The 22,626-nt window shown below is 37.4% G+C and overlaps 2 protein-coding genes and 1 long non-coding RNA gene across 4 annotated transcripts in view; 2 read left to right on the top strand and 1 right to left on the bottom strand.

Moving 5' to 3' along the window:
- LOC127988515 (SLAM family member 5-like) overlaps positions 1 to 4,820 on the bottom strand; it is a 74,095-nt gene extending 69,275 nt beyond the window's left edge. Inside the window, exons 1-4 of one of the 2 annotated variants that reach the window (XR_008161691.1) lie at positions 4,642 to 4,820; positions 4,061 to 4,390; positions 3,393 to 3,689; positions 2,624 to 3,262 (exon numbers count right to left, since the gene is read on the bottom strand). Coding sequence is in view for 1 of the 2 variants with exons in the window: in XM_052591321.1 (XP_052447281.1) it covers positions 3,147 to 3,262; positions 3,393 to 3,689; positions 4,061 to 4,390; positions 4,642 to 4,687 (789 nt within the window). In the remaining variant the exon portion in view is untranslated. Of the gene's footprint in view, positions 1 to 2,148; positions 3,263 to 3,392; positions 3,690 to 4,060; positions 4,391 to 4,641 lie in introns of those variants that run through there. The other variant, XM_052591321.1, reaches the window with a different exon arrangement.
- Positions 4,821 to 5,701: 881 nt separating this feature from the next.
- Positions 5,702 to 22,626, top strand: part of LOC127988484 (uncharacterized) — a 43,422-nt gene continuing 26,497 nt past the window's right edge. Inside the window, exons 1-3 of the mRNA XM_052591262.1 lie at positions 5,702 to 5,855; positions 7,029 to 7,355; positions 7,450 to 7,570. Coding sequence (XP_052447222.1) covers positions 5,810 to 5,855; positions 7,029 to 7,355; positions 7,450 to 7,570 — 494 coding nt within the window. The 5' untranslated portion in view covers positions 5,702 to 5,809. The remainder of the gene's footprint in view (positions 5,856 to 7,028; positions 7,356 to 7,449; positions 7,571 to 22,626) is intronic.
- LOC127988542 (uncharacterized) lies at positions 15,809 to 21,474 on the top strand. The gene is made up of 3 exons (XR_008161735.1): positions 15,809 to 15,999; positions 16,525 to 16,563; positions 21,366 to 21,474. It is a non-coding gene; the product is annotated as an uncharacterized LOC127988542 (long non-coding RNA).

Below are 22,626 nucleotides of genomic sequence, written 5' to 3'. Positions count from 1 at the left end.
ACACATTCATTCTACATGGTAAGACCGTTTAGCTCTTCTCTTTTCGCATGCATGAAAAAAACATACTGAAGATTGAAATCAAACTTTGATTCTTGTAACTAGACTAATAACTAGACTAAAGCCATAACTAGACTAAAGCCTGGATTTCACAGAAATTCATAAGAATGTTCCTTAAAGAAATTCTTGAAAAATTAAGTTTTCAAATATGCTTTGAAGAACTTTTTTTCCTTAAGATGCTAATTAGTCCGTCTGATTCAATAAAAGGTGGTTCTTGTTGAAAATTCACTAATTAACGCAATGAAAAACACATCAAATCAACAGATTACTGTAAGAATTACAAGAAAATAACAGTTCACAAGAAATTTCTTTAAAAAAAATATTTCTTAAATCTGTTCCCTGTTCATCCATTCTTTAATAATATTTAAATGTAAAATTATAAATGTGAACTGAATTCAAACAAACTCTTCTTGGTTTATAAGCTTCTATTTGTTTGGGATTTTTTTCTTCTTTTTTTAGTTTGGGAGATTTTTTAATTTATTTAAGGGTTATGTTTGTTGTGTTGGCCATTGGTACGTTTTTTTTTAATTAATGAGGTCTTCACAAACCTGATTCTATGTATTAAATAAATAAAGCTTTATTCAACATCTAGAAGATCAAGCCCTTTCTTTCGGAAAAACTCCTTGTTCAAGCTCTTGTTCTGTCCAGGCTGGACTATTGCAATGCTCTCTTGGAAGGTCTTCCAGCCAATTCTATCAAACCTTTACAATTATTTCAGAAAGCGACAGCAAGATAATTTTTAATGAGCCAAAAAGAATACACGTCACACCTCTGTTTATCAATTTTAACTGGCTTCCAATAGCTGCTCGCATAAAATTCAACGCATTGATGTTTGCCTACAAAACTACCACTGGCTCTGCACCCATTTACCTAAATTTGTTACTTCAGACTTATGTGCCTCTAGAAGCTTGTGTTCTGCAAGTGAACGTCGCTTGATTGTTCATCCCAAAGAAGCACAAAGTCACTTTTACGGACTTTTAAATTAAATGTTCCCTCCTGGTGGAATGACCGGCCCAACTCAATCCGAGCAGCTGAGTCCTTAGCCATCTTCAAGAATCGGCTTAAAACACATCTCTTCCATCTTTATTTGATCCTCTAACTTTAACACTCGCTATTCTAATTCTATTCTTTAAAAAAAAATCTTACTACCTTTCTAGTCTTTTATTTTCATGTATTATGCAATTGTGTGTGTGTGTGTGCGCGTGTGTTTATTTATTATATTAGTTAAAATCCCATGCTACGTGTACTGTGTTAACCTAACTGAGACTTGTTATAGCACTTATATATCATTGCTCTTTTTGTTGTTTTTGATTGCTTCCACTGTCCTCATCTGTAAGTCACTTTGGATAAAAGCGTCTGCTAAATGAATAAATGTAATGTAATGAGTTCAGAATCTGTCTTTTAGTAAACTTTTTTTTTTTTTTCAGTGCAAATGTGATCAAAAGCAGAAGTTATTTCTCCACCCCCTGGGTAACGCTAGTAGTAGCTTCACAATTTAACCAGTGTTGTTCAAACGATGGATCTGTGACAAATTACTGCTCCAGTTACTAACATAACTTTGGTTTCCTAAGATAAACGCTGCATGGAATCACCTTGGGGGAAACTCTTGTTTTGGGGAACATATCATAGTGCCATTCGTACAAAACAGAAGCAGCCCTGCGAGCCCAGCCCTATAGGATTGCTGGCATTATAGCCTCCACGTAAGTCCTGAGGGCCTGGACTGAGCACAGCAAGTTAGCACTGCTTGTCCTCCGAGCAGGAAAGAGCAAATAAAGTGATGACCTACATTCCGAGTAGAAAGCACTGTAACCTAGCTTGGGTTTGAAGACAGGAGGACAAGAGGAGTTTGGCCTAGAAACCTGGAGGGCCACCAACATATGGAGATGAATCGAAATGCCTTAGGTTTGTGCAGTAAAACTTCATAAATCGGGCTTCGGTATTCAGAGAAAACCGAGTTTCCTCCGCGCGTGATTCCACGCACCGTGAGAGATTGTTTCGAAAGGGAACTACAATTTCAGTTCACAACACCCTTGATTTCTCTTACTATGCATCACAGTGATCTATATACGGAAAAAGAAATAGAGAAGCAGATGAGGGGTGTTGCTGATTCTGTTCCACCTCTGACCGCAGAGGAAGAGAAAGTGATGGCCGGCCTGGGGCCAACATTGAAAGGCTGACCTTTACCATTAGAGCTTTTGAAAAACATGCTGATATTCCCCAGAACTCAAGAAATTCAGCAGCCCGATCAAAAGTTCCACCAGATTGCCAGCATCTCTAGAGTGATTGGCATTATTGACTGCTATCCCAGTGTCAAGCCCTGTGGCAAATCACCAGTCATTATTGTGCAAGTAGTGTGTGATCACCTGTAGTTGTGTGGGATCTTCAGTGATATTGTGACAAAATGACCTGAAAGCACACATGACTCTTTTGTGTTGATCAGATGAGTTTTCATTTATTTGGGTATATTGCCGATTAAAATTACATTTGGGTTCAGAAATTAAATTGCACAAATAAAGTGTGAGGATAGCACTGAATATAGAACACAGCCTTGCTTCAGCAAAATCACCTCAAACAAGAAACTTCTAACTACAGGCAAAGCACAATTCTATGTTCTAGAATCTTTAAAAATGTGATTTTATAAACTTAATATTGTCATTATTTGAAGCAGGTCTAGATAATGCAAGCTTTCCAAAATGCTAGTCAGTTTCTGCTCTGGTTTTCACACTTCCTCTCTCTCTCTCACGCGTTCACGTGCAAATAAGCAGAAACATCTACACCTATTTTCCAAATGCGGCTACTGAGAGCTTCACTTTCGTGTGACATTTCTTACCAATGTTCAGAAGCCTATTAAACCACAACATGTCCCCTTATTTTTCCAAAAAACAGAATGGGGAAAGAATGTGGACAGTTCCAACAAGGGGCAGTTATCATGGTTTATCCTTCAATAAGGAATGAGCTATAGTTACAATCATTCAGTTAGGAATGATGATACATTCATGCTGCATATTCATATTGCAATGCAGTATTTGTTTGTATAATGTTTTTTACCACACAAGTTGTTACAGAGCAGATTTACAAAGAACGGAGCTTTACACTGCATTTCTGGATCTGATGTCATAAACTACAAAAGCAACAGCAGCCACACCCACCAGAACAGCGACGGCCAATCGGATTGAAGCTTCAGTAACACCACAACAGTGAATTTCTGAAGGAGAAAACAAAGACTTCAGTAAGGTTTCTAAAGGAGGGTCATTTGATTTAAGAGTTTGATTTATTTATTAATACTGGGATTCACACCAGGGACCAAACAAATGCTGATATCAACATGGACGTACCTGAACAAGGTTGACAGATTTGAGTGATGTCCAGATGTGTAGTCAGGTTTCTGATGGGATTGTTGATCACACAGCTGTAGGTGTTGTTATCCTGATATTTCACCTCCAGAGGAAGAGAAAGACTGATGCTGAGATCAGACACACTGATGTTGGACAATAAACTGTTTCCTTTGTACCAGGAGAGAGTCACAGCACTCACATTCACCACTGAACACAACAGTGAACAATTCTGCTGTGATGAAGATGATGAAGAACATTGTGAAGAGTCTCTGCTGATGACAGGAATGAGCAGATGAGCTGGAGAATACAGAGAAATAATTAGAAAATTAGATGTCTAAGGGAAAAAAAATTGCAGAAAATATATTTAGGATGGATTAATAAATAATAATAATAATAATAATTAAAAACCATTATATGCATGACTCAGCATGAGCCTGGGAATCGGGAAATTTATGGTTCTAGCACAACCAAAACATTAGAAGAATAACAATAACAATACATACTGTATAGCCTATATATTATACATATTTGACAATACATAAGGTGTTTGCTCCCCTAGCTAAGACCTACTAAATCTACTTCCAATCAACTTATGAATCATTCTAAATAAGTATTTTAATATTACGATTTTGTATCAGTAAAGTAATCTGAAACGGACAGTTACTTACAATAGACAGTGACATTAAATGTCTTGACTTGTTCCCCTGTCCCTCCCTTAATGTTGAGTTCATAGAGTCCAGAGTCAGTGGTTCTGATGTTCCTGATGGTCAGAGATCCAGTCTGATGATCCAGCTGCAGTCTGTCTCTGAATTGTCCTTCAGTACCATTAAATAATGAGACCTCGTTGTCATCTAAGAGAGCTATGAGAAGACCTCGATCTCCAAACTTCCACAGTATCTTATTTCTCTGTGTTACAGTAACATCAGTGTTTAGTGTGACAGATTCTCCCTCCATCACCGACAATGACTTTATTTCATCTGTCTCAACGCAAAACACTCCTGCAAAAAAAGTTCGAAAAATGAAAAATACCTGAGATAAAAAGAGTACTAAGCACTACTTAAACTCATGAACAAAAGCTTTATTTTTATTATTTAAATAGCAATTTTGAAATATTTTTTTTTCTTTGTGTCAGTAGTTTGACATGTCCAGATGTTTTAATAAGATAATAAATGACACATGCTTAGAAGACAATAGCAATCTATATTACAAGTGTCAAACCTGAAGCCATAATAGGCTACATACAACTTACCTAAGAGATGCCTTAAATAATAAAGCAAGGCAAACAGGCAAAGCATTTTCTTCTTTTCGTCTCCAGTATAGCCTATTAATATTCAGAAATGAGAGAAAACTCTGTAAAAATCCACCAGATTTGCAATCACATTACAGATAATCTGAGAAGTTCCGTCCTAGGGTGAAGAGATGTTGTGAAGGTCGACAGTCAGTGAGAATAAACTCGCCTTTCACTTGTGTCAGGTTAAACCTAGGAAACACGAAGCAGGACTTTCAATGGTTTAGTTTTTCCCTTTTCGTACCCGAGTTACGTGTTTGATGTTATGAAACTTTAATAAACCTGCATCCTCATAAACCATCTTTCCTCAGTCTCTAAAACATTCGCATGTGATTGTCGCATTGCGCCTCCTAGTGGGAGTCACCTAGAACTTTCGATTTGGTCGGCAGATGTTACCCTCCACATATGAATGATCTGAATGATTTATGTGAATGAAAACAATAGGCTAATTAATAAGTTAGTATACCCACAGAAAACAAACGCACCCGATGCTTCAGACCCTCTAAAATGCACATATATATATATATATATATATATATATATATATATATATATATATATATATATATATATATATATATATATATATATATATTGAACAGCATATGAATACAAAAAAAAAAAAAAAAAAAAAAAAACCCGGAGGAAATCCAAATTATAATATAATATAATATTATATTCAGTGGTAACTTGTATTTGAAGTTGGGGATGCATGGGGTCCAGTTTGGTAGACACAGCATTGTTAGAAAAAAATTACTCATATGAAACCAGGCTACTTGCTCTTATGATCATTAATCATTACTGAGGTAGACCTTTTTTAATGCTTTATTTGAACATTCAAGTAACTACAAAAATAAAACAAAAACTATTAATAATATTATATGAGAGAAAAATAAGGAGGCGGTTTTTTTTTTTTTTAAGAGAAGGCAAAATTGTACTCAAACTATGTTTTATTTCTGCAACAGCCCTCTCCTTCACCGTGATGACGTCATGTTTTGCAGCTCGCACTTTTGCGCTCGAGCGGACTCGGTAACAAGTATAACGATGAGGGTGTGTCTCACAAACGACCGAAATGTATAGCAACAAACTTATCTATTAAACTCGTCTCTCACTCAACGGCGCAGCAATAATGAAGATCTTGTTTTTAATGTTTTTATCCATGTTCGTCACTGACGGTAAGTGTTTGAATTCTGATTTTCTTTGCTTTCGGTTTCACTTTCCACAGGATTACCTTGCCTGCGTCACAAATACTGACTTCGGATCTTCATCAATTCATTAATTAGCATAAAACGCACTGTGAAATTTGAATGATTACTTTTACATTAATATGTTACAAATTAATTTGATATCAATGAAATGCAGCAGCAAAATCAAATAATTAGGGAAACCATTTAAAAGCTGCAAGTTACAATGGTCTTGAGACAGCGACGATAAATACACGACCACTCTCTTCAGCTGCTTCATTCAATAAGTTAATTTAACAAACGTTTGACTCTTTTGAAATTTCTATTATCCCCCCATTGACCTAATCCTGGTGCTGACACATTTTTATTTATTTAATGTATTACTAAAATGTATATAACAAGAAGATAAAACTCTTGAGATTTAAAATTTGAAATCAGAGTCCTGGCCAAGACAGGCAGCACACTTTTAAAATATATATATATATATATATATATATATATATATATATATATATATATATATATATATATATATAAAAACATTTGGGCAAAGGACAAATAAACAGATTAACATTATCTGGATATATATATATATATATATATATATATATATATATATATATATATATATATATATATATATATATATATATATGTACACACACACACACACACACACACACACATATATATATATATTAGCTAAGCATAGGAGCTTGATAAAAATCCAAATTTTAGAGGCTTTTGCATCTGAACACTATATATATATATATTATACCATATTTGTACAAACCATTGGCATGTCTGAATCCCTAAAAGAGTAAGGGCTTGAAGAAAAAGTTCAACTTAAACAGTAGTTTCTTAAAAATGTAAATATTTATTTTGTGAAACTACATCTATCACCAAGCTTTGGAGAGGAAGCAAGCGTGCATGCATTCTTTTCTTTTCTTTTTTTTTTTTCTTTTTTTGACTGTCTATTTGAAAACTGGTGGGGTAGGTTTTATTCCAAGGAAGCCATTGCAGACATTTTCAGACAAGTATGAACTTGACTAAACTTCAAGGTAAACCATGTTGTTCATACACATCTAAATATGGGGACCCAAATGTGATGACATTTGATAAATCCACAAAGAACATCTCTGAATGTTTCCGTTTGTTCTCCAGGTGTGTTTGGTGTTGATCCCGATGGAGTGAAGACTGTGATAGAGGGAGATTCTCTCACTCTACAGACTGATTTTACTGAAATGCAGAAAGATGGTCTAACAGAGTGGAAATTTATCAACACTAACATCGCAACAATCAATAAAGGAACTGGTAAAGTTGAATACAATGATGATAACCTGATGATGATGTTTAGCGGCAGACTTACTCTGGAACAAACTGGATTCCTCACCATCTGGAACATCAGAATCAAACACTCGGGAGAATATAAAGTGGAGAGTGTCAGCAGTGTAGGGACCAAATCCAAGACATTCAAAGTGATTGTGAAAGGTGAGTAAATTAAATCTGGACTTCTTTGTGAGAAAATGAAAGCTGAAAAACTGACAGTTAAGAGAGTTTCATCACTGTGAAACCATTTTTGCAGAATCTCCACTCAAATCTGTTGAAGATAAAGATGAAATAAAGGTGTTGTCAGCCACGAAGGGAAGATCTGAGACTCTACACACTGAAACTGAACTACAGGAACATGATCTAATACTGTGGAGGTTTGGAGCTGAAGGATCTCTCATTGCTAAAGTTGATATAGAAGAAAATCATGCATCATACTATGATGGTGATGATGGGAGATTCAGAGGCAGACTAGAGATGGACAGAAAGACTGGATCTCTGACCATCACAGACCTCGAATCTGAACAGACTGGAGAATTCAGACTAAAGATCATCAGTGACAGAAGGGTCGTGTTCAAAAGATTCACTGTTACTGTCTCTGGTGAGTTTTACAGACTATGAGATATTCACACTTCCCATAAAGGACTGATTATGGAATGGTTGATCTTTTTATTGCAAACATTATACTTGACTCTGAACTGCTGTTAATCATTATCTTTTTTATACTATTCTGACAATTGGGCCCCGTCTCAAACCTAGATTGCTTAAACGTCATCATTTCATTGTTGTTGTTTTTTATGGGATAGATGCGAGCGTCGCAACACGTTTACATTGATCTACACCCAGCCTCCAACAGCGCGGAGGTGTTGGATAGTTCCTAAAAGGAACACTCCACTCTTTTTGAAAATAGGCTCAGTTTCCAACTCCCCTAGAGTTAAACAGTTGAGTTCTCCCATTTTGGAATCCATTCAGCCGATCTCCGGGTTTTGCAGTAGCACTTTTAGCTTAACTTAGCACAGATCATTGAATCTGATTACACCGTTAGCATCTCGCTCAAAAAAGACCAAAGAGTTTCTATATTTTTCTTATATAAAACTTTACCCTTCTAGTTACATTGTGTACTAAGACTGATGGAAAATAATAAGTTTAGATTTTCTAGGCTGATATGGCTAGGGACTATACTCTCAATTCAGCATTATGATCAAGGAACTTCGCTATTTTCAGGAGCTGCGTAATATCACTGAGCCTGCTGCACCCATGGTACAGCAGCAAAGTTCCTTGATTATTACGCCTGAATGAGAGTATCGTCGAAGATGCAGGGAGAAGTTGTGGCCTAAAGGGGGAAGTTGTGGCCTAATGGTTAGAGAGTCGGACTCGCCATCCAAGAGTTGTGAGTTTGAGTCTCTGGCCGGCAGGAATTGTAGGTGGGGGGAGTGCATGTACAGTCATCTCTCCACCCTCAATACCACGACTGAGGTGCCCTTGAGCAAGGCACCAAACCCCCAACTGCTCCCCGTGCGCCGCAGCATAAATGGCTGCCCACTGCTCCGGGTGTGTGCTCACAGTGTGTGTGTGTGCGCTTTCACTGCTGTGTGTGTGCACTTTGAATGGGGTTAAAAGGAGAGCACGAATTCTGATTATGGGTCACCATACTTGGCTCAATGTCACGTCACTTTCACTTTCACCTTTTTACTTTTTCACTTTCACTTTCACTTTCAAAATGGTAAAACTCAACTGTTTAACTCTAGGGTAGTTGGGAAATGCTTATTTTCAAAAAGTTTATTTAACAGTACACCGTCTTTGAGTCTTTTCAAACTTCTTTTTGCACAGAAACGAAGGACAAAAACAAACTTTGTTTGAAGTATATCAGGGCCTTAATAATTTACATATTCAATTAATGACTGTCTCCCTTTTTCATTACAGTACCAGGTCTGTCTCCGGGTGCGGTAGCAGGAATATGTATTGTTATGCTGCTGGTCGCTGCAGCAGTTGTTGCTGTTGTGGTTTATTTCCAAAGTGATCACTATAAAGCAAAAAAACTCATGTGTAAGTCATACAAAAGTCATGCAGATTCATGAAGAATCACACAGTATCTTGGCATTTCTGACATGTTAATCTGTTCATTCATTTCTGTTTCTATGTGCTGTGACATGAAGCGAAGATCTCTAAACAACTAGAGAAAATGAGTAGGTATTACAGCTAATGCGACAGGAGGAAAATTTAGCTTTTGATTTTGATGTGCTTTTTTAAAGTCAATATTTATAATATTTTCACCACAAGTTCTGCTCGTGTTTGATTTATAGTGCAGTGATTAAGGGTGATTGTTCAGTGCGAAGGTGAATGAAATTCTGAATAAAATCTGATTAAACTGCTGGATTTACAACAACCTCACTTATAATCTCATTTCTGTTTCTATGTGCTGCTGTGACATGAAGTGAAGATCTCTAAACAACTAGAGCAAATGAGTAGGTATTACAGCTGATGCATCAGGAGGAAAATGAACCAATTGCATTTGTATTGATCTCTTCAGAGCAAATCTCCGTTTTTCAAGTTTGACTCAAAATGAGCCATACATCTGAGATCCTTGGAGCCTAAGATTGTTTGGTACAATACATTAATGTTGGATTTAACTTAAGTTCACACATACAAAATTACTGATCATTAATATAAAGACATGCAGGACATGAAGTGGTTTTAAAAAGTGGCTGTAAAAATGTCTTGTTCCACTGTTCATTCACTTAAAATCTCCTAATTTCTCTGTTTCTATGTGCTGCTGCGACATAAAGCCAAAACCAGTGATAAAGAACTGGGTAAGTATTAAAACTGATGCAGCAGCAAGAGTGTTATTGTGAAACAATATTTGAAAAAAGTACTATGAAAACCTTTTTTTTTTTTTTTTTTTTTTTACAGTAGTTTGGCATATATTAAAAAAGGAACAAGTGGATGATTTAATTCTAATGGCGTAACAGACTGCATAGGGTGATTATATGTTTGTTCTGAGCATTTGACTGTAGATTGATTTGTAAATGAGGACGCGCATAGAGGAGCATTCTCAACTTTTATTGAAAGAGTTGAACTGTATCTGACAGCAGATGCATTTCAAACTCTAAGTAAATTATTTCACCATGCTTTGTATGTAAATGGTTTTACATTGATAATATTGTCTAACTGTTTAATGTGCAATGACATTAGTCAAAATAGTTAACTAACAAGCCTTAAAGGAGCCAACCCTTTCCTTTTAGAAAGATGGTCAAATCCATGTGATGACCCCTTGCCTTCTGAAATAAAGAAATAGGAAAAACATATAACAATGGGATAAGATACATCACTGATAATAGACACTGCAATATTCCTTGAGAATATACAATCTTTTCAGTGTTTCTGACATGTTCATCTGTTCATTCACTTCCATGTGCTGCTGAAATGAAGCCCAGTTCTCTGAAAAACTAAAGAAACTGAGTAAGTATTACAGCTGATACAAAGAGAAAGAATAGCTACATTATGCAACAGTGGCGTTATATATATATATATATATATATATATATATATATATATATATATATATATATATATATATATATATATATATATATATATATATACATACATACAGGTGTGACAAACCTGAATTAATGTTAAAAAAGTAAAAAAAAAAATAATTGGTGTGAAAAGTATTTTTTATTGATAATTCATGTTAGTGATGTTCTTCCGCTCATTCAACTATAATCTCCTAATTTCTCTATTTCTTTGTGCTGCTGCAGATGAAGCAGATGTGAGTGAAAATGAAAAATGTAAGTATTCATAATCAAGATTTTTATTTTCATTAGAAGTTCTGCTTTTTGTTTGGTTTAGTCTAGTAACTACTGAAGTATTGAGCGGCATGGCATTAATATACTGATAACTGAATCGCATACATTTCTGTAATTGTTTCAGATCATTAATAAAACATTGTGCAGTTGATGAAGTGATTATTAGAAGCACATGAAGAATCACACAGCATCTTCTCAGTGTTTTTCATGATCATCTGTTCATTCACTTCAAATCTCCTCTTTTCTCTGTTTCTATGTGCTGCTGTGAAATGAAGCCAAGATCTCTGCACAACTACAGCAAATGTGTAAGTATTACAGCTGATGCAGTGAGAGAAACGTGGACTTTATTGAGCTATAATACAGTTTAAGTGTACAAAATAGTTTTCATAATATTTATATTTTTAAACCACAAGTTCTGCTTGTGTTTGATCTAGTGTGATCATCCAGTATGGAACTGTATGGCATTAATAGACTCATCATGATTAAATCACTTTCAACATGCATACAATATTATATTAGTTGTTTTTGATTGCTAAAATGCTGAGTTTACAACAAATACATTTAGATCTGTGTCTGTTTATGTATGTGTTATTAGGGGTTGAGCTTCAGTCAACTTCAGTGTTTGTTCATGTCGATGTTGATTTTCTGTTATTTCTATTATTTAGCAGCAGTTAGCATAAAATCATAGTCCTTTGCGCTGTTATTTTGAGTTTTATCTGGACTGTGTGACTCAAAGCTGTACAGTATTTGTGTTTTTGTGTCATTGTGTTGCATCCATTGGCACAATACTGAACTAATAATAAAACTAATATTAAGTAGCATTGTCGGATCAAGGCTATGAAAATATTATTTATTGTTAATTCACATTAAAATAGAAGCCCGTTTTCACCACTGAATAAAAAAGGGGTAATTTAATCTTTTTTTTTTATTACAATAACGAATTGCAAGTTTATTTCACGTAATTCTGATTTTTTTTTCTCAACTGAAAAAAAAGGGAGTTATGGAAGTTATAGTTATAAGTCAGAAAAGTCACAATTCTGAGAAATTAAATCAAAATTGCAAGATATTGACATTAGAGAAAAAAGGAGAAAAAAGACTGTGTTCTTATGTTCCCAGCAATTTAATTCTGTAAATTCTTAGAACTCACATTTGCGAGTTTATGTCTTACAATTCTGTCAGATTGTGAGATAAAAAGTTGCAAGTTGCAATTAAATGTATTTATTCAGTGGCAGAAATGGGCTTCCGTATACTATAAAGATAACTTTGATTAATGTTCAAAAATATAATATTAATGGAATTGTTACTGTTTATTTTGAACAAGTCATGCAGATGATTAAGTAATTATTAAGCAGATGAAGAAAAACAGTATCTGAGTGTTTCTGATGTTCATCTGATCACTCTTTTAAAATCTCCTCCTTACTCTTTCTCTGTTTCTATGTGCTGCTGTGACATGAAGCAAAGGGCTTTAAAGATGAATTATGTAAGTATCACAGCAGATACAGCAGGTTTTATTCTGCTACAGTAGAGTTGACATGTAAAATGATTTTTCATAGTAATTAAGTAGTCATTCAATGACACGTCATCACTGAACTTATTTTTAAACAACTGAATGCTAAGCAACAAATGCTCTGGAAAGTATTGTTTATTCACATTAATGATGCTTTAATGTTCACACACAATTTTCATTTTCAACATTACTGTAATTGTTACTCATTATTAATATAAAATCATGAACTCAATGAACTGATTGTTAGAAGCACATGAACAATCACAGTGTTTTCTGTTTCTGTCATGTTCATCTGTTTATTCATATTCTCATTTCTGTGCTGGTGTGACATGAAGTGAATCTCACTGAACGACTGAAGAAAATGGGTAAGTAAACAGCCAAGCTTTATTCTGCTACAGTAGATTTTAAACGTGTAGTATGAGTTTTTTAATATTCAGTATTTATAAGTTTCACCACAAGTTCTGTTTTAAGTGTAATTGTCCATTATTGAGCTGTATGACATTAATATGCTCAACATCCAACATTTGATATACAATACTATTTGAATTGTTCCTCATTGCTTAAATGCTGAATTTAGAAAAGCTTCATTAGGTTCTGTGTTTGATTATGTCTGTTTGTGCTATTAGGGTCGAGCTTCAATCATCTGTGTTTGTTCATGTTGTGTTTTTCTTCTGTTATGTGTGCACACAGAACTCAAGAGAAAACAGAAAGATGTATTTGATAACTCATTTTGTCAATGTTTCTGTAATGTTCATCAGTTCATTCACTCATAATCTCCTCATTTCTCTGTTTCTATGTGCTGCTACAGATGCACAGAATATCCCAGAACGACTGTGTAAGTATTAAAACTGATGCAGCAAGAGACAAATTAGCTTTAAGGGTTTTGATTTTTTTTAGATTAAATATTTTCCCAAGTTTGGTTTGGTGTGTGATTAAGTGTGGGAATGTTTAGTGTTGAGCTGAATGACATTGATATACTCATGACTGAATCTCTGTGTTTAAGATGCTGAATTTATAACAAACTCACTTATAATCTACTCATTTCTGTTTCTATGTGCTGCTGTGGCATGAAGTCGAGTTTTCTGAACAAGTAAAGCAAATAAGTAAGTATTGCAGCTGAAATGAGAAAAAAAAAATTAGCTTCATTATGCGATAGTAGACGTTAATATAGAAACATCACAGGTGTTAAAAAATATATAAAATAATTGTTGTGAAAAGTGTTGTTTATAGACAGTTCATGGATTTTAGTGTTCACACAATATTAAAGTTATTATTATGATCATTTTTAAAAAGTAATGTGGAGGATGAAGTGATGAATAGAAGCACATTAAGAATCACACACGTGTCTTCTCAGTGTTTCTGACTTGTTTATCTGTTCATTCACTTATAATCTAATTTCTCTGTTTCTGTGTGCAACCTTGACAGATGATGTGGACACCTCTGAACAGAAAACACGTGAGTATAACTCAAAAAAATGTTGTTGTGCAACAATAATTGCTCAAATTTGCTTTGCTAAAACCCATAGGTTTGTAGAATCATAGTACAAATGTTTCATCACTGTACTTCAGGAAAGTGTTTGTATTTTTTTATAGTCTAAGTATTTTGTTGACATTTACTTTGCTACACTAAAATTTATACTTTTATTCAGTTAGATAAAAATCTGATATAAATCACTTCAGTGTTCGTTGTGTAGTATTTTTCAAACTCTGATGTTCACATGCAAACAGATTTGATCTGATGTCTTTGTCTTTGTATTTCCCGGTTTCTAGGTGATGATGTCACACCAGAAGAGACACCTTCATCAGAGATCAGAGAAGGTGAAAGGAAACGGTTCATTTTTGTTGAAGAGACTGCCATAAGTAAAGCGTTTGGTGCTGATAAGATATTGAGAGACCAACGGGGCAGGAAGAACATTGCAATCAGAGATAAAGATGATGAAGTTCAAACACATGGTGAGTAGCTGTCTTTTAATGTAATATTTTTTAATATAAGAAGGGTTTCTTCATTCAGTTGCAATCATGAAGTGTTAATTAGGACAGGCATTTTTTATTTAGTCTTAGTCTTTATCTTAAGATGAAAATGCTTAATAGTCTTATTCAGATTTGAGTCTTTCATAGTTTTAGTCAATGAAAAGTCATTGCATTTTTTTGTCAACTCAGTTTCTGTTAGTCATTACTTTTAGTCATTATTTTAGTCAAACTGCAGTTACCAGCATTTATTTTGGTAACTATTTTATATGTAGTTTTCAAACAAAAATAGGCATTTATTCTTCTCTCTTTAGACCAAATCAATTAAGCTTATGAGAAATCAGAATCAAAGATTGAATTTGGAAAAACTTTAAAAAATAATGACAGTTTTCATTTTTTGGTGGACTATCCCTTTGAACAGTAGTGAAAAGGGAGCAACTTATAAAATGTATACTGTAGTTGTTCATATATAATATAGATAATATATATAATTTATAATTTTTGAAAAAGAAGGACAATAAGACAAATATGAAAGAGATGCAAATTAAACTCTTTTTTTTAGATACAGTAGGTTTACATAACATGTGTACATTTATTTAACATTTTGTTGGTTAACATTAATGACACGGATAGGTACTTAAAAGGAATGCTGTCCCTTTAAGAAGGAAGGCATACATGTAATACTGACACATGTTCAGTTTTCACCCACCTGTTCACGTTCACTTAATCCATAACTGTATTTATGTGAGATACTCTACACGATAGACATTTGGACTGCTGTGTGTGTATTTGAGCGCTTCTATCACCATGATTTCGCCTATTCCACCTTCACTATCTTTAAGTTATTTGACAACTAATTGTGACTCCCAGGAAAAATGGGACATCTGGTCACCTTGTCCCTACCCCCTTCGTGTGCTGAGGCCATTGTTTCAGATCGCTATTTCACGTTTTGGTAGTCTATCCATCCACTGCACCTGCCAGACTAGATATTCAAACGCCTCTTATCCGATTGCAATCCAATGACAGAGACGCACGTTTTGAAAGACAAGACAGTAGCCTATAGGATGTATTTTGTATGTCCTGCAGTCCTCAAATAACATTATAGTCCTGTATTGTTCTGTTAACGAAGACACGGCTTAAATTTAATCATAGTTTTTATCAGTGTATATTAGTTAATTGATGTTGTTAACACTGAAATCATGGATAACACTTATCCAAGTTTTCAGAAGTCAGATTATAGATTTGTTGAGGAACAGACCTAGATTTAGTTAATTATTCACTGAAAGTATTGCATCAGCTGTAGTTCTCAAATCTCATTTGCACTCGCTTAAACCTAACATGTCTTGTTGTCAGTGGTCAAACATCATTGACAAGAGTTCAAATTGAGATTTAACAGCTGTCTGATTTTGTACAAAAACTAGTTTTATGTGACCATCATGTCTAATAAGGTTTCTTTGTCTTGGTTTTTGTTAAAACAGGATTCGATGGAAACTCTCCTGGAAATGAACTAAATGAGCTAAAGGGTGAGATTTTGTTGTTTGCACTATTGAAACTTCTTAATGCTCTCTCTCTCTCTCTCTCTCTCTCTCTATATATATACAATAAAGCCAAAACATTTTCAGATACCAGATATAACTTTTTATTTATTTATGTTTTTACTAGTGGATGCGGGACAATAGCTTTTTTTTATTTATTTTAAGATAATATAGAAAAAATAAACTGTGAGATATTATACCCAATAATTATTTATACAGTGGACTACCAGTAAAACGTTGACCTCTCCATGTTTTGCAGAAGCGTTTTTTCTTTAACTGCGAATGTGACCTTTTTACACCACAGACTGAACAAAATTAAGCATTGTTTGGTAATTGGACAATAAAGTTTTCATAATTTAGTGTAAATATTGTCACACTAACTTATATTAACAAACACATGCTGTGAAAAGTAGTGTATATTGTTAATTAAAAATATTGTTTTTTCTCACGGTTGCTGAAATGTTCATCTGTACATTCTCTTATAATATAAGATAATTCTATTTCTCTATGCAGATTTTACAGATGATGTGAAGATCTCTGAACAAGAAACACGTAAGTACTACAACTGATACAGCAAGTGCAAATGTGTTTTGTAGTGCGATAAAAGATATTCAATGAAAAAGTATCATTTTTGTATTTAAGGATTTAAACGTCTTTTGGGCTTAAAACTGTGAAAAAAAAGTGATGCAAGATTAGTCATGTGACATAATCCTCAATACAGCAAAAAGGTAAAAAGAGTTCTGTTCTGTAGATTTGTTGTCAGCAAAATAGAAATAACAAACCTTTACTTTCAAGGATATTTGCATTTTAAATCTGCAAGAACGCTTGTAAATTCGGTATACAGTAAATGTAATGCACACATTGCTTGCAAAAACATTGAAGCTTCTGCATTAAAGACTAGGGTTGGGCTGATAGACGATGACATTCTACATTACCAGTGGCTGACAGATATCATGATGTTAACACTCTCCCACAATCCACCGCATCCCAGTTCTGTGTTTGGAAAGGAAATTAAGTGTACTACAGAAACACTAATGGGAATAAATAGCCTATGAGATGGGAGGATAAAAAAAAAATATATTTCAATACTTCTTTCTCACAGTTATATCATTGGGTAAGTATAGGCAACTATATAAATTGTGGGCATCAGGGAGCCGCTATTGAAACAACTTTTGATTGCGGCGCTGTCATTTTACTTTCACTTTTAAGATTCATGATCACAAGAACTCTATATGGAGCAGCAATACTTACCACACATTTGACAAGATTAGATGTTTGCCATTGGTGCTCAGGATCTGTAAATCTTTTGCCATCATCCTATCAGACATTTCTCCTTAACTTTGTTGATGTGGTAAGTGAACTTTCCTGTACTGTGATACAACAGGCTACCACTAGCAAGCAGCTAACCCTTTAGTGGCTCCGTAGATTATGTTATTTGTTTCACGCTTCGGGTATAACCTTAACCCCGCACACCCCGCCCTGCCCCCTGATGTCATCATCCATCACAATGTTTCACTGTAGACATCGTCAGATGCAAAATTGGTAGACATCACCCAACCCTATTAAAGACATTTTATTTTTGTATTTAGAAATTAAGCCTTGTCTCAGTATTTTAGGTAGGTATTCATGTAACATTTACAGGTACAACAATGTACTTTGTGCATTTGGAAAGATGCTGAAATATAAAATATGTACAACATACACTAACCATTTCTTGAAGGGGTCATCGGATGCCCATTTTCCACAAGTTGATATGATTCTTTAGAGTCTTAAGGAAAAGTCTATAACTTTTAATCTCTCAGTGGTAGTGTAAAACAACACTATTTTGCTTTGTCAAAAACAGCTCTTTTCAGAGCAAGCCATTTTGTTGCATGTCTCTTTAAATGCTAATGAGCTCTCCTCACCCTGCCCCTCTCTTCCATGGGGTGATGAGCTGTTCTCATGATACTGTTTACTTTAGCCGAACCTAGCAGTAGAACTTGCTAACTAGAACGTTATTAGGAAAGGCAATTTGCAAAGATTCATAAAATAAGCTTATACTCACTTCTTCTGTTGGTGAAGCTGTATATAGCTGTCACGGATTTACGCTGCCTGAAGGAATACGGAGTCGAGGATAAACAGAATAAGGCTTTTAATATATCCAACACAGGGGATATCCAACATGGAGCACAGAGGTAGACACACGTAAGTAGCAAGTGAAGACCCGACAAAACAGAACTGAAAGGACAAGGCTTAAGTACAAAGGATAATGGGGAAACACAGGTGGATGGAATAACTAAATTAACAGGGACATGGAACACATGAGGAAGATAATAGACACACCTGGGAACTAATCAAACTAAACACCGAAGACACAAACTGGGTCACGGGCAAAACACACTAAATGAGTCCAGGTGTGTGACAGTACTCCCCCCTCCCGGTAGGTGCGTCCTCGCACCGTAGAAACAACAGGGGGAGGCGTAGGTGGGAACTTGGGAGGAGGTTCCGGTGGAGGACGGACTTCCAGGAGGGGGCCAGCAGACAGGGACCACAGAAGGAGGAGCCAGGGAGGAGACGGAGGAAGGAGACAGGGAGGAGACAGGAGCAGGAAGAGCCAGATGGTCCACCAGAGACCAGCCAGGACGGAGATCCAAGGTGGAGTCGACGGCGGGAGGAGCCATGGTGAAGGAAGGGTCGACGACACCAGGGGGCCGACAGGCGGAGACTGCACCGGTGGGTGAGGAGCCCAAGATGGAGCAGCACAGCCGCAGAGCCAGGGTGACGACGAGGTTCCGGAGGGCCTAGGTGGAGCAGAAGGCTCAGGCGACCAAGGCGGAGGCGGGGTCCTGGCAGACCGCTGTGGAGCCGGAGCGACCGAGGATGGAGGTGGAACCGGAGGGAAGGAGGAGCCTGACAGAGCCGGAGGGATGGAAAGACGAGGTGGAACCAGAGGAGTGGAGTCCCGAGGCGGCGGATGGTCGACGACTGACCAAGGTGGAGCCGGAGGGACGAGGGAGCCCGGTGGAGCAGGTGGGATGACAGGCCACGGTGGAGACGAGGGAGCTAAGAGCCAAGGCGGAGCCGCTGGGTCGAAGGACCGAGGAGGAGTCCAGGGCTCGGAGGCTGGAGGCGGAGACAGGGCCTTAACACGCCAAGGCGGAGCTGGAGACTGGCAGTCCAGCGGCGAACCACCGCGCCCCGATGGCGCGGACTGAGGGTGAGCTGCGGGACTGACTGGCACCAGCAGGGATGGCGAGGAACTGGCTGGTCTAGGAGGAGGAGAGAGGAGAAGGATGGGAGGAAGGACAGGAGGATCAGGACTGGACGGAACCAGCGAAAGAGGAGTAGAGGGACCAGCAGGTTTGGGAGGAGGCGGGAGAGGGAGGCTGGGAGGGAATACAGGAGACACAGAAGATTCAGGGCTGGGCGGAACCAGTGGTGAAACAGAAAAATCATGGCTGGGCGGAACCAGCGGAGACACAGAAAATTCAGAGCTGGGCGGAACCAGCGGAGACACAGAAGATTCAGAGCTGGGCGGAACCAGCGGAGACACAGAAGATTCAGAGCTGGGCGGAACCAGCGGAGACACAGAAGATTCAGAGCTGGGCGGAACCAGCGGAGACACAGAAGATTCAGAGCTGGGCGGAACCAGCGGAGACACAGAAGATTCAGAGCTGGGCGGAACCAGCGGAGACACAGAAGATTCAGAGCTGGGCGGAACCAGCGGAGAAACAGAAAACTCAGGGCTGGGCGGAACCAGCGGAGAAACAGAAGATTCAGAGCTGGGCGGAGCCAGCGGAGATACAGGAAACTCAGGGCTGGGCGGAACCAGCGGAGAAACAGAAAACTCAGGGCTGGGCGTAACCAGCGGAGAAACAGAAAACTCAGGGCTGGGCGTAACCAGCGGAGAAACAGAAAACTCAGGGCTGGGCGGAACCAGCGGAAATGGAGCAGAGGAAATGACTGGAGGAGGTAGGAGTGGGAGACTGAGAGGGTATACAGGGGAATCAGGGCTGGACGGAACCAGCAGGGAAACAGGAAAATTAGGGATTACCTCCATAGACCAGTCCATCAGATCCAGAACTTGCTCCATATGATCTTCAGAGACTGCATACAGCTCACCCTCAGTCGCAGGAGTGTGGCCAGGGCTTTCCTCCACGCCCTCGATCTCCACGAGGACTCCCACCATGCACAGTGTTGCCGGCTCACACACCTGGTCAGTCGCGCTCTCGAGATCCGGCTCCCTGTCAGTGGATGGCTCGGACTCTGCGGCTGCGGTGGGCTCTGGCTCCGTGCGGCGTGATGGTGGCTGGCTGGTCTCTGGGTCGGGAGTGGGGCTGGCGAGGTCCTCTATGGGGCAGACGGTGAGAGGTGACCCATTTCTCGCCAGAGTCCACTCCACGAATGCGGCGAAATCCTCTCGAGGACCATCTTCGGACGACAACGCTCTGCATTTGGAATTCAGGCTGGTGTTGTAGAAGGTGCAGAGCGCGCCGTCCGGGTAGCTGGTGGCATTAGCTAATAGGAAAAACTGTCTGGTATGGTCCTCGAGAGAACGTCCTTCCTGCTTCAGCAGGAGGATGAGGAATTCGGGACGATAGAGGGGATCCATAGACACTAAGAAAAGAAAAGACTGTGAAAAAACAAAAGCAAAACGGAGGGAAGAACACGCAGTTTTCTATTTTCTCTTTTGAGGTCGGGTCTTCTGTCACGGATTTACGCTGCCTGAAGGAATACGGAGTCGAGGATAAACAGAATAAGGCTTTTAATATATCCAACACAGGGGATATCCAACATGGAGCACAGAGGTAGACACACGTAAGTAGCAAGTGAAGACCCGACAAAACAGAACTGAAAGGACAAGGCTTAAGTACAAAGGATAATGGGGAAACACAGGTGGATGGAATAACTAAATTAACAGGGACATGGAACACATGAGGAAGATAATAGACACACCTGGGAACTAATCAAACTAAACACCGAAGACACAAACTGGGTCACGGGCAAAACACACTAAATGAGTCCAGGTGTGTGACAATAGCATGATTTGTGTGAAAATAGACACATTTAGGTAGATCTGAGGTGTTTTCCCTTCAAAAACAAACATAATCCACAGTGTCTTCCACATCACTGTCAATCAACAATCGTGGGAGGGGCCTGGGTCTGTGTGACGTCACACTGGCAGGAATCTGAGAACTGCTTAATTTGAGAAATGGGTAATGATTAAAAACACTGGGTGTATTTTTATCATTATAGGGTGGTTGTGTACATGCACTGCCAACACACATTTATGTTCAAACAATGCAATGACCCCTTTAACAATATAAACAGTTTCTGTTTCGGTTTATACAACTTCTTACAAAGTCTGTTTCCAGGTGCTGATGTCACACAAGAAGAGACACCGAGACCAGAGCTCAAAGAAGATGAAAGTGAACGGTTAATTTATGTTCAAGAGACTGCCATTAGTAAAGCATTTGGTGCTGATAAGAGATTGAGAGACAGACAGGGCAAAAAGAGCCTTGTAATCCGTAAAACCAATACTGAAGATGCTGGAGTTCAAACACATGGTGAGTAGTTGTCTTTTAATGTAATCATTTTAATTCAATAAGAGTTTGTTTATTCAACAGTATTCATGGGTAACACTTGGTGCTCCCACAAAAGTGATGTAATGTAACAAAATAATGTTACAATTTTCTAATTTTCATGTGACCGTGTCTAATAAATGTAGATGTTTCATTGCCTAATTTGTCTGTGATTTATTGTTAAAACAGGATCAGATGGAAAAGCTCCTGAAAATGAACTGAAAGAGCATAAAGAAGGTGAGATTCTGTTGTTTGCACTCAAAAAATAAAAAATAATCTAAACACAAAATGACTCAAATGTGCTACTGGCAATAAGTGTTGTTGAAATGATTTTGTTCATTTAATTTCTAATGGTAATTTGATGGGAAAATATTGACATTTCGATTTCTCAGGAACAACTACAGGAATTGATCTCTAGATTTCCCTTACTTCTTCCATTATTTCTGTATTTTTCTCTGTGTTTCCTTTCAGAATCAACAGGAAAATAAGTAAATGAAGAAACACCTTTTATGAGCCAAAAGGAAGAGGATGGATCAAATAAGTAGATAGAACAGAGCTCAGTTTAGTGATAAGACAGGCCCACCAGTGTCCATCACTGTGACATCATCATCATTTCAGTTCTTTAACAAGCCTCTAGAATCCATCCAGTCAAAGCGAGAAACCCATGAACAAGGAAATGTGTTGATGAAATAATGTCATATAACTGTATTAATGTTACACTACATACCTCTTACTCGAAAATGTGTTTTACCACAGAAGCATCTGGCAAACCATTGTATGTGCTGTACACGGTTAATTTTCTCATTCAGCTTTGATCCCAGAGTCTCTAAAGATCACATGACCAGCTCCTCATGTGTAGAAATTTATACAACAGACACAAGTTACCATTCTTTTTACACAATTTTCATTAAAATTAAAACTTTTCATGCTTTATTCTATTTTAAATAACAGCTTAAATATGTAATCCATAGATATGTTTTAAAGAAAATCTGTTTCAACATCCTTTAATCAAATTACAAATGTGACTTGAACTTGAGTGTATTACGTCCAGAGA

Source organism: Carassius gibelio, chromosome B22 (assembly GCF_023724105.1).
Source record: "Carassius gibelio isolate Cgi1373 ecotype wild population from Czech Republic chromosome B22, carGib1.2-hapl.c, whole genome shotgun sequence".
Classification (NCBI taxonomy): domain Eukaryota; kingdom Metazoa; phylum Chordata; class Actinopteri; order Cypriniformes; family Cyprinidae; genus Carassius; species Carassius gibelio.
This window is presented reverse-complemented; position numbering and strand designations above follow the sequence as displayed.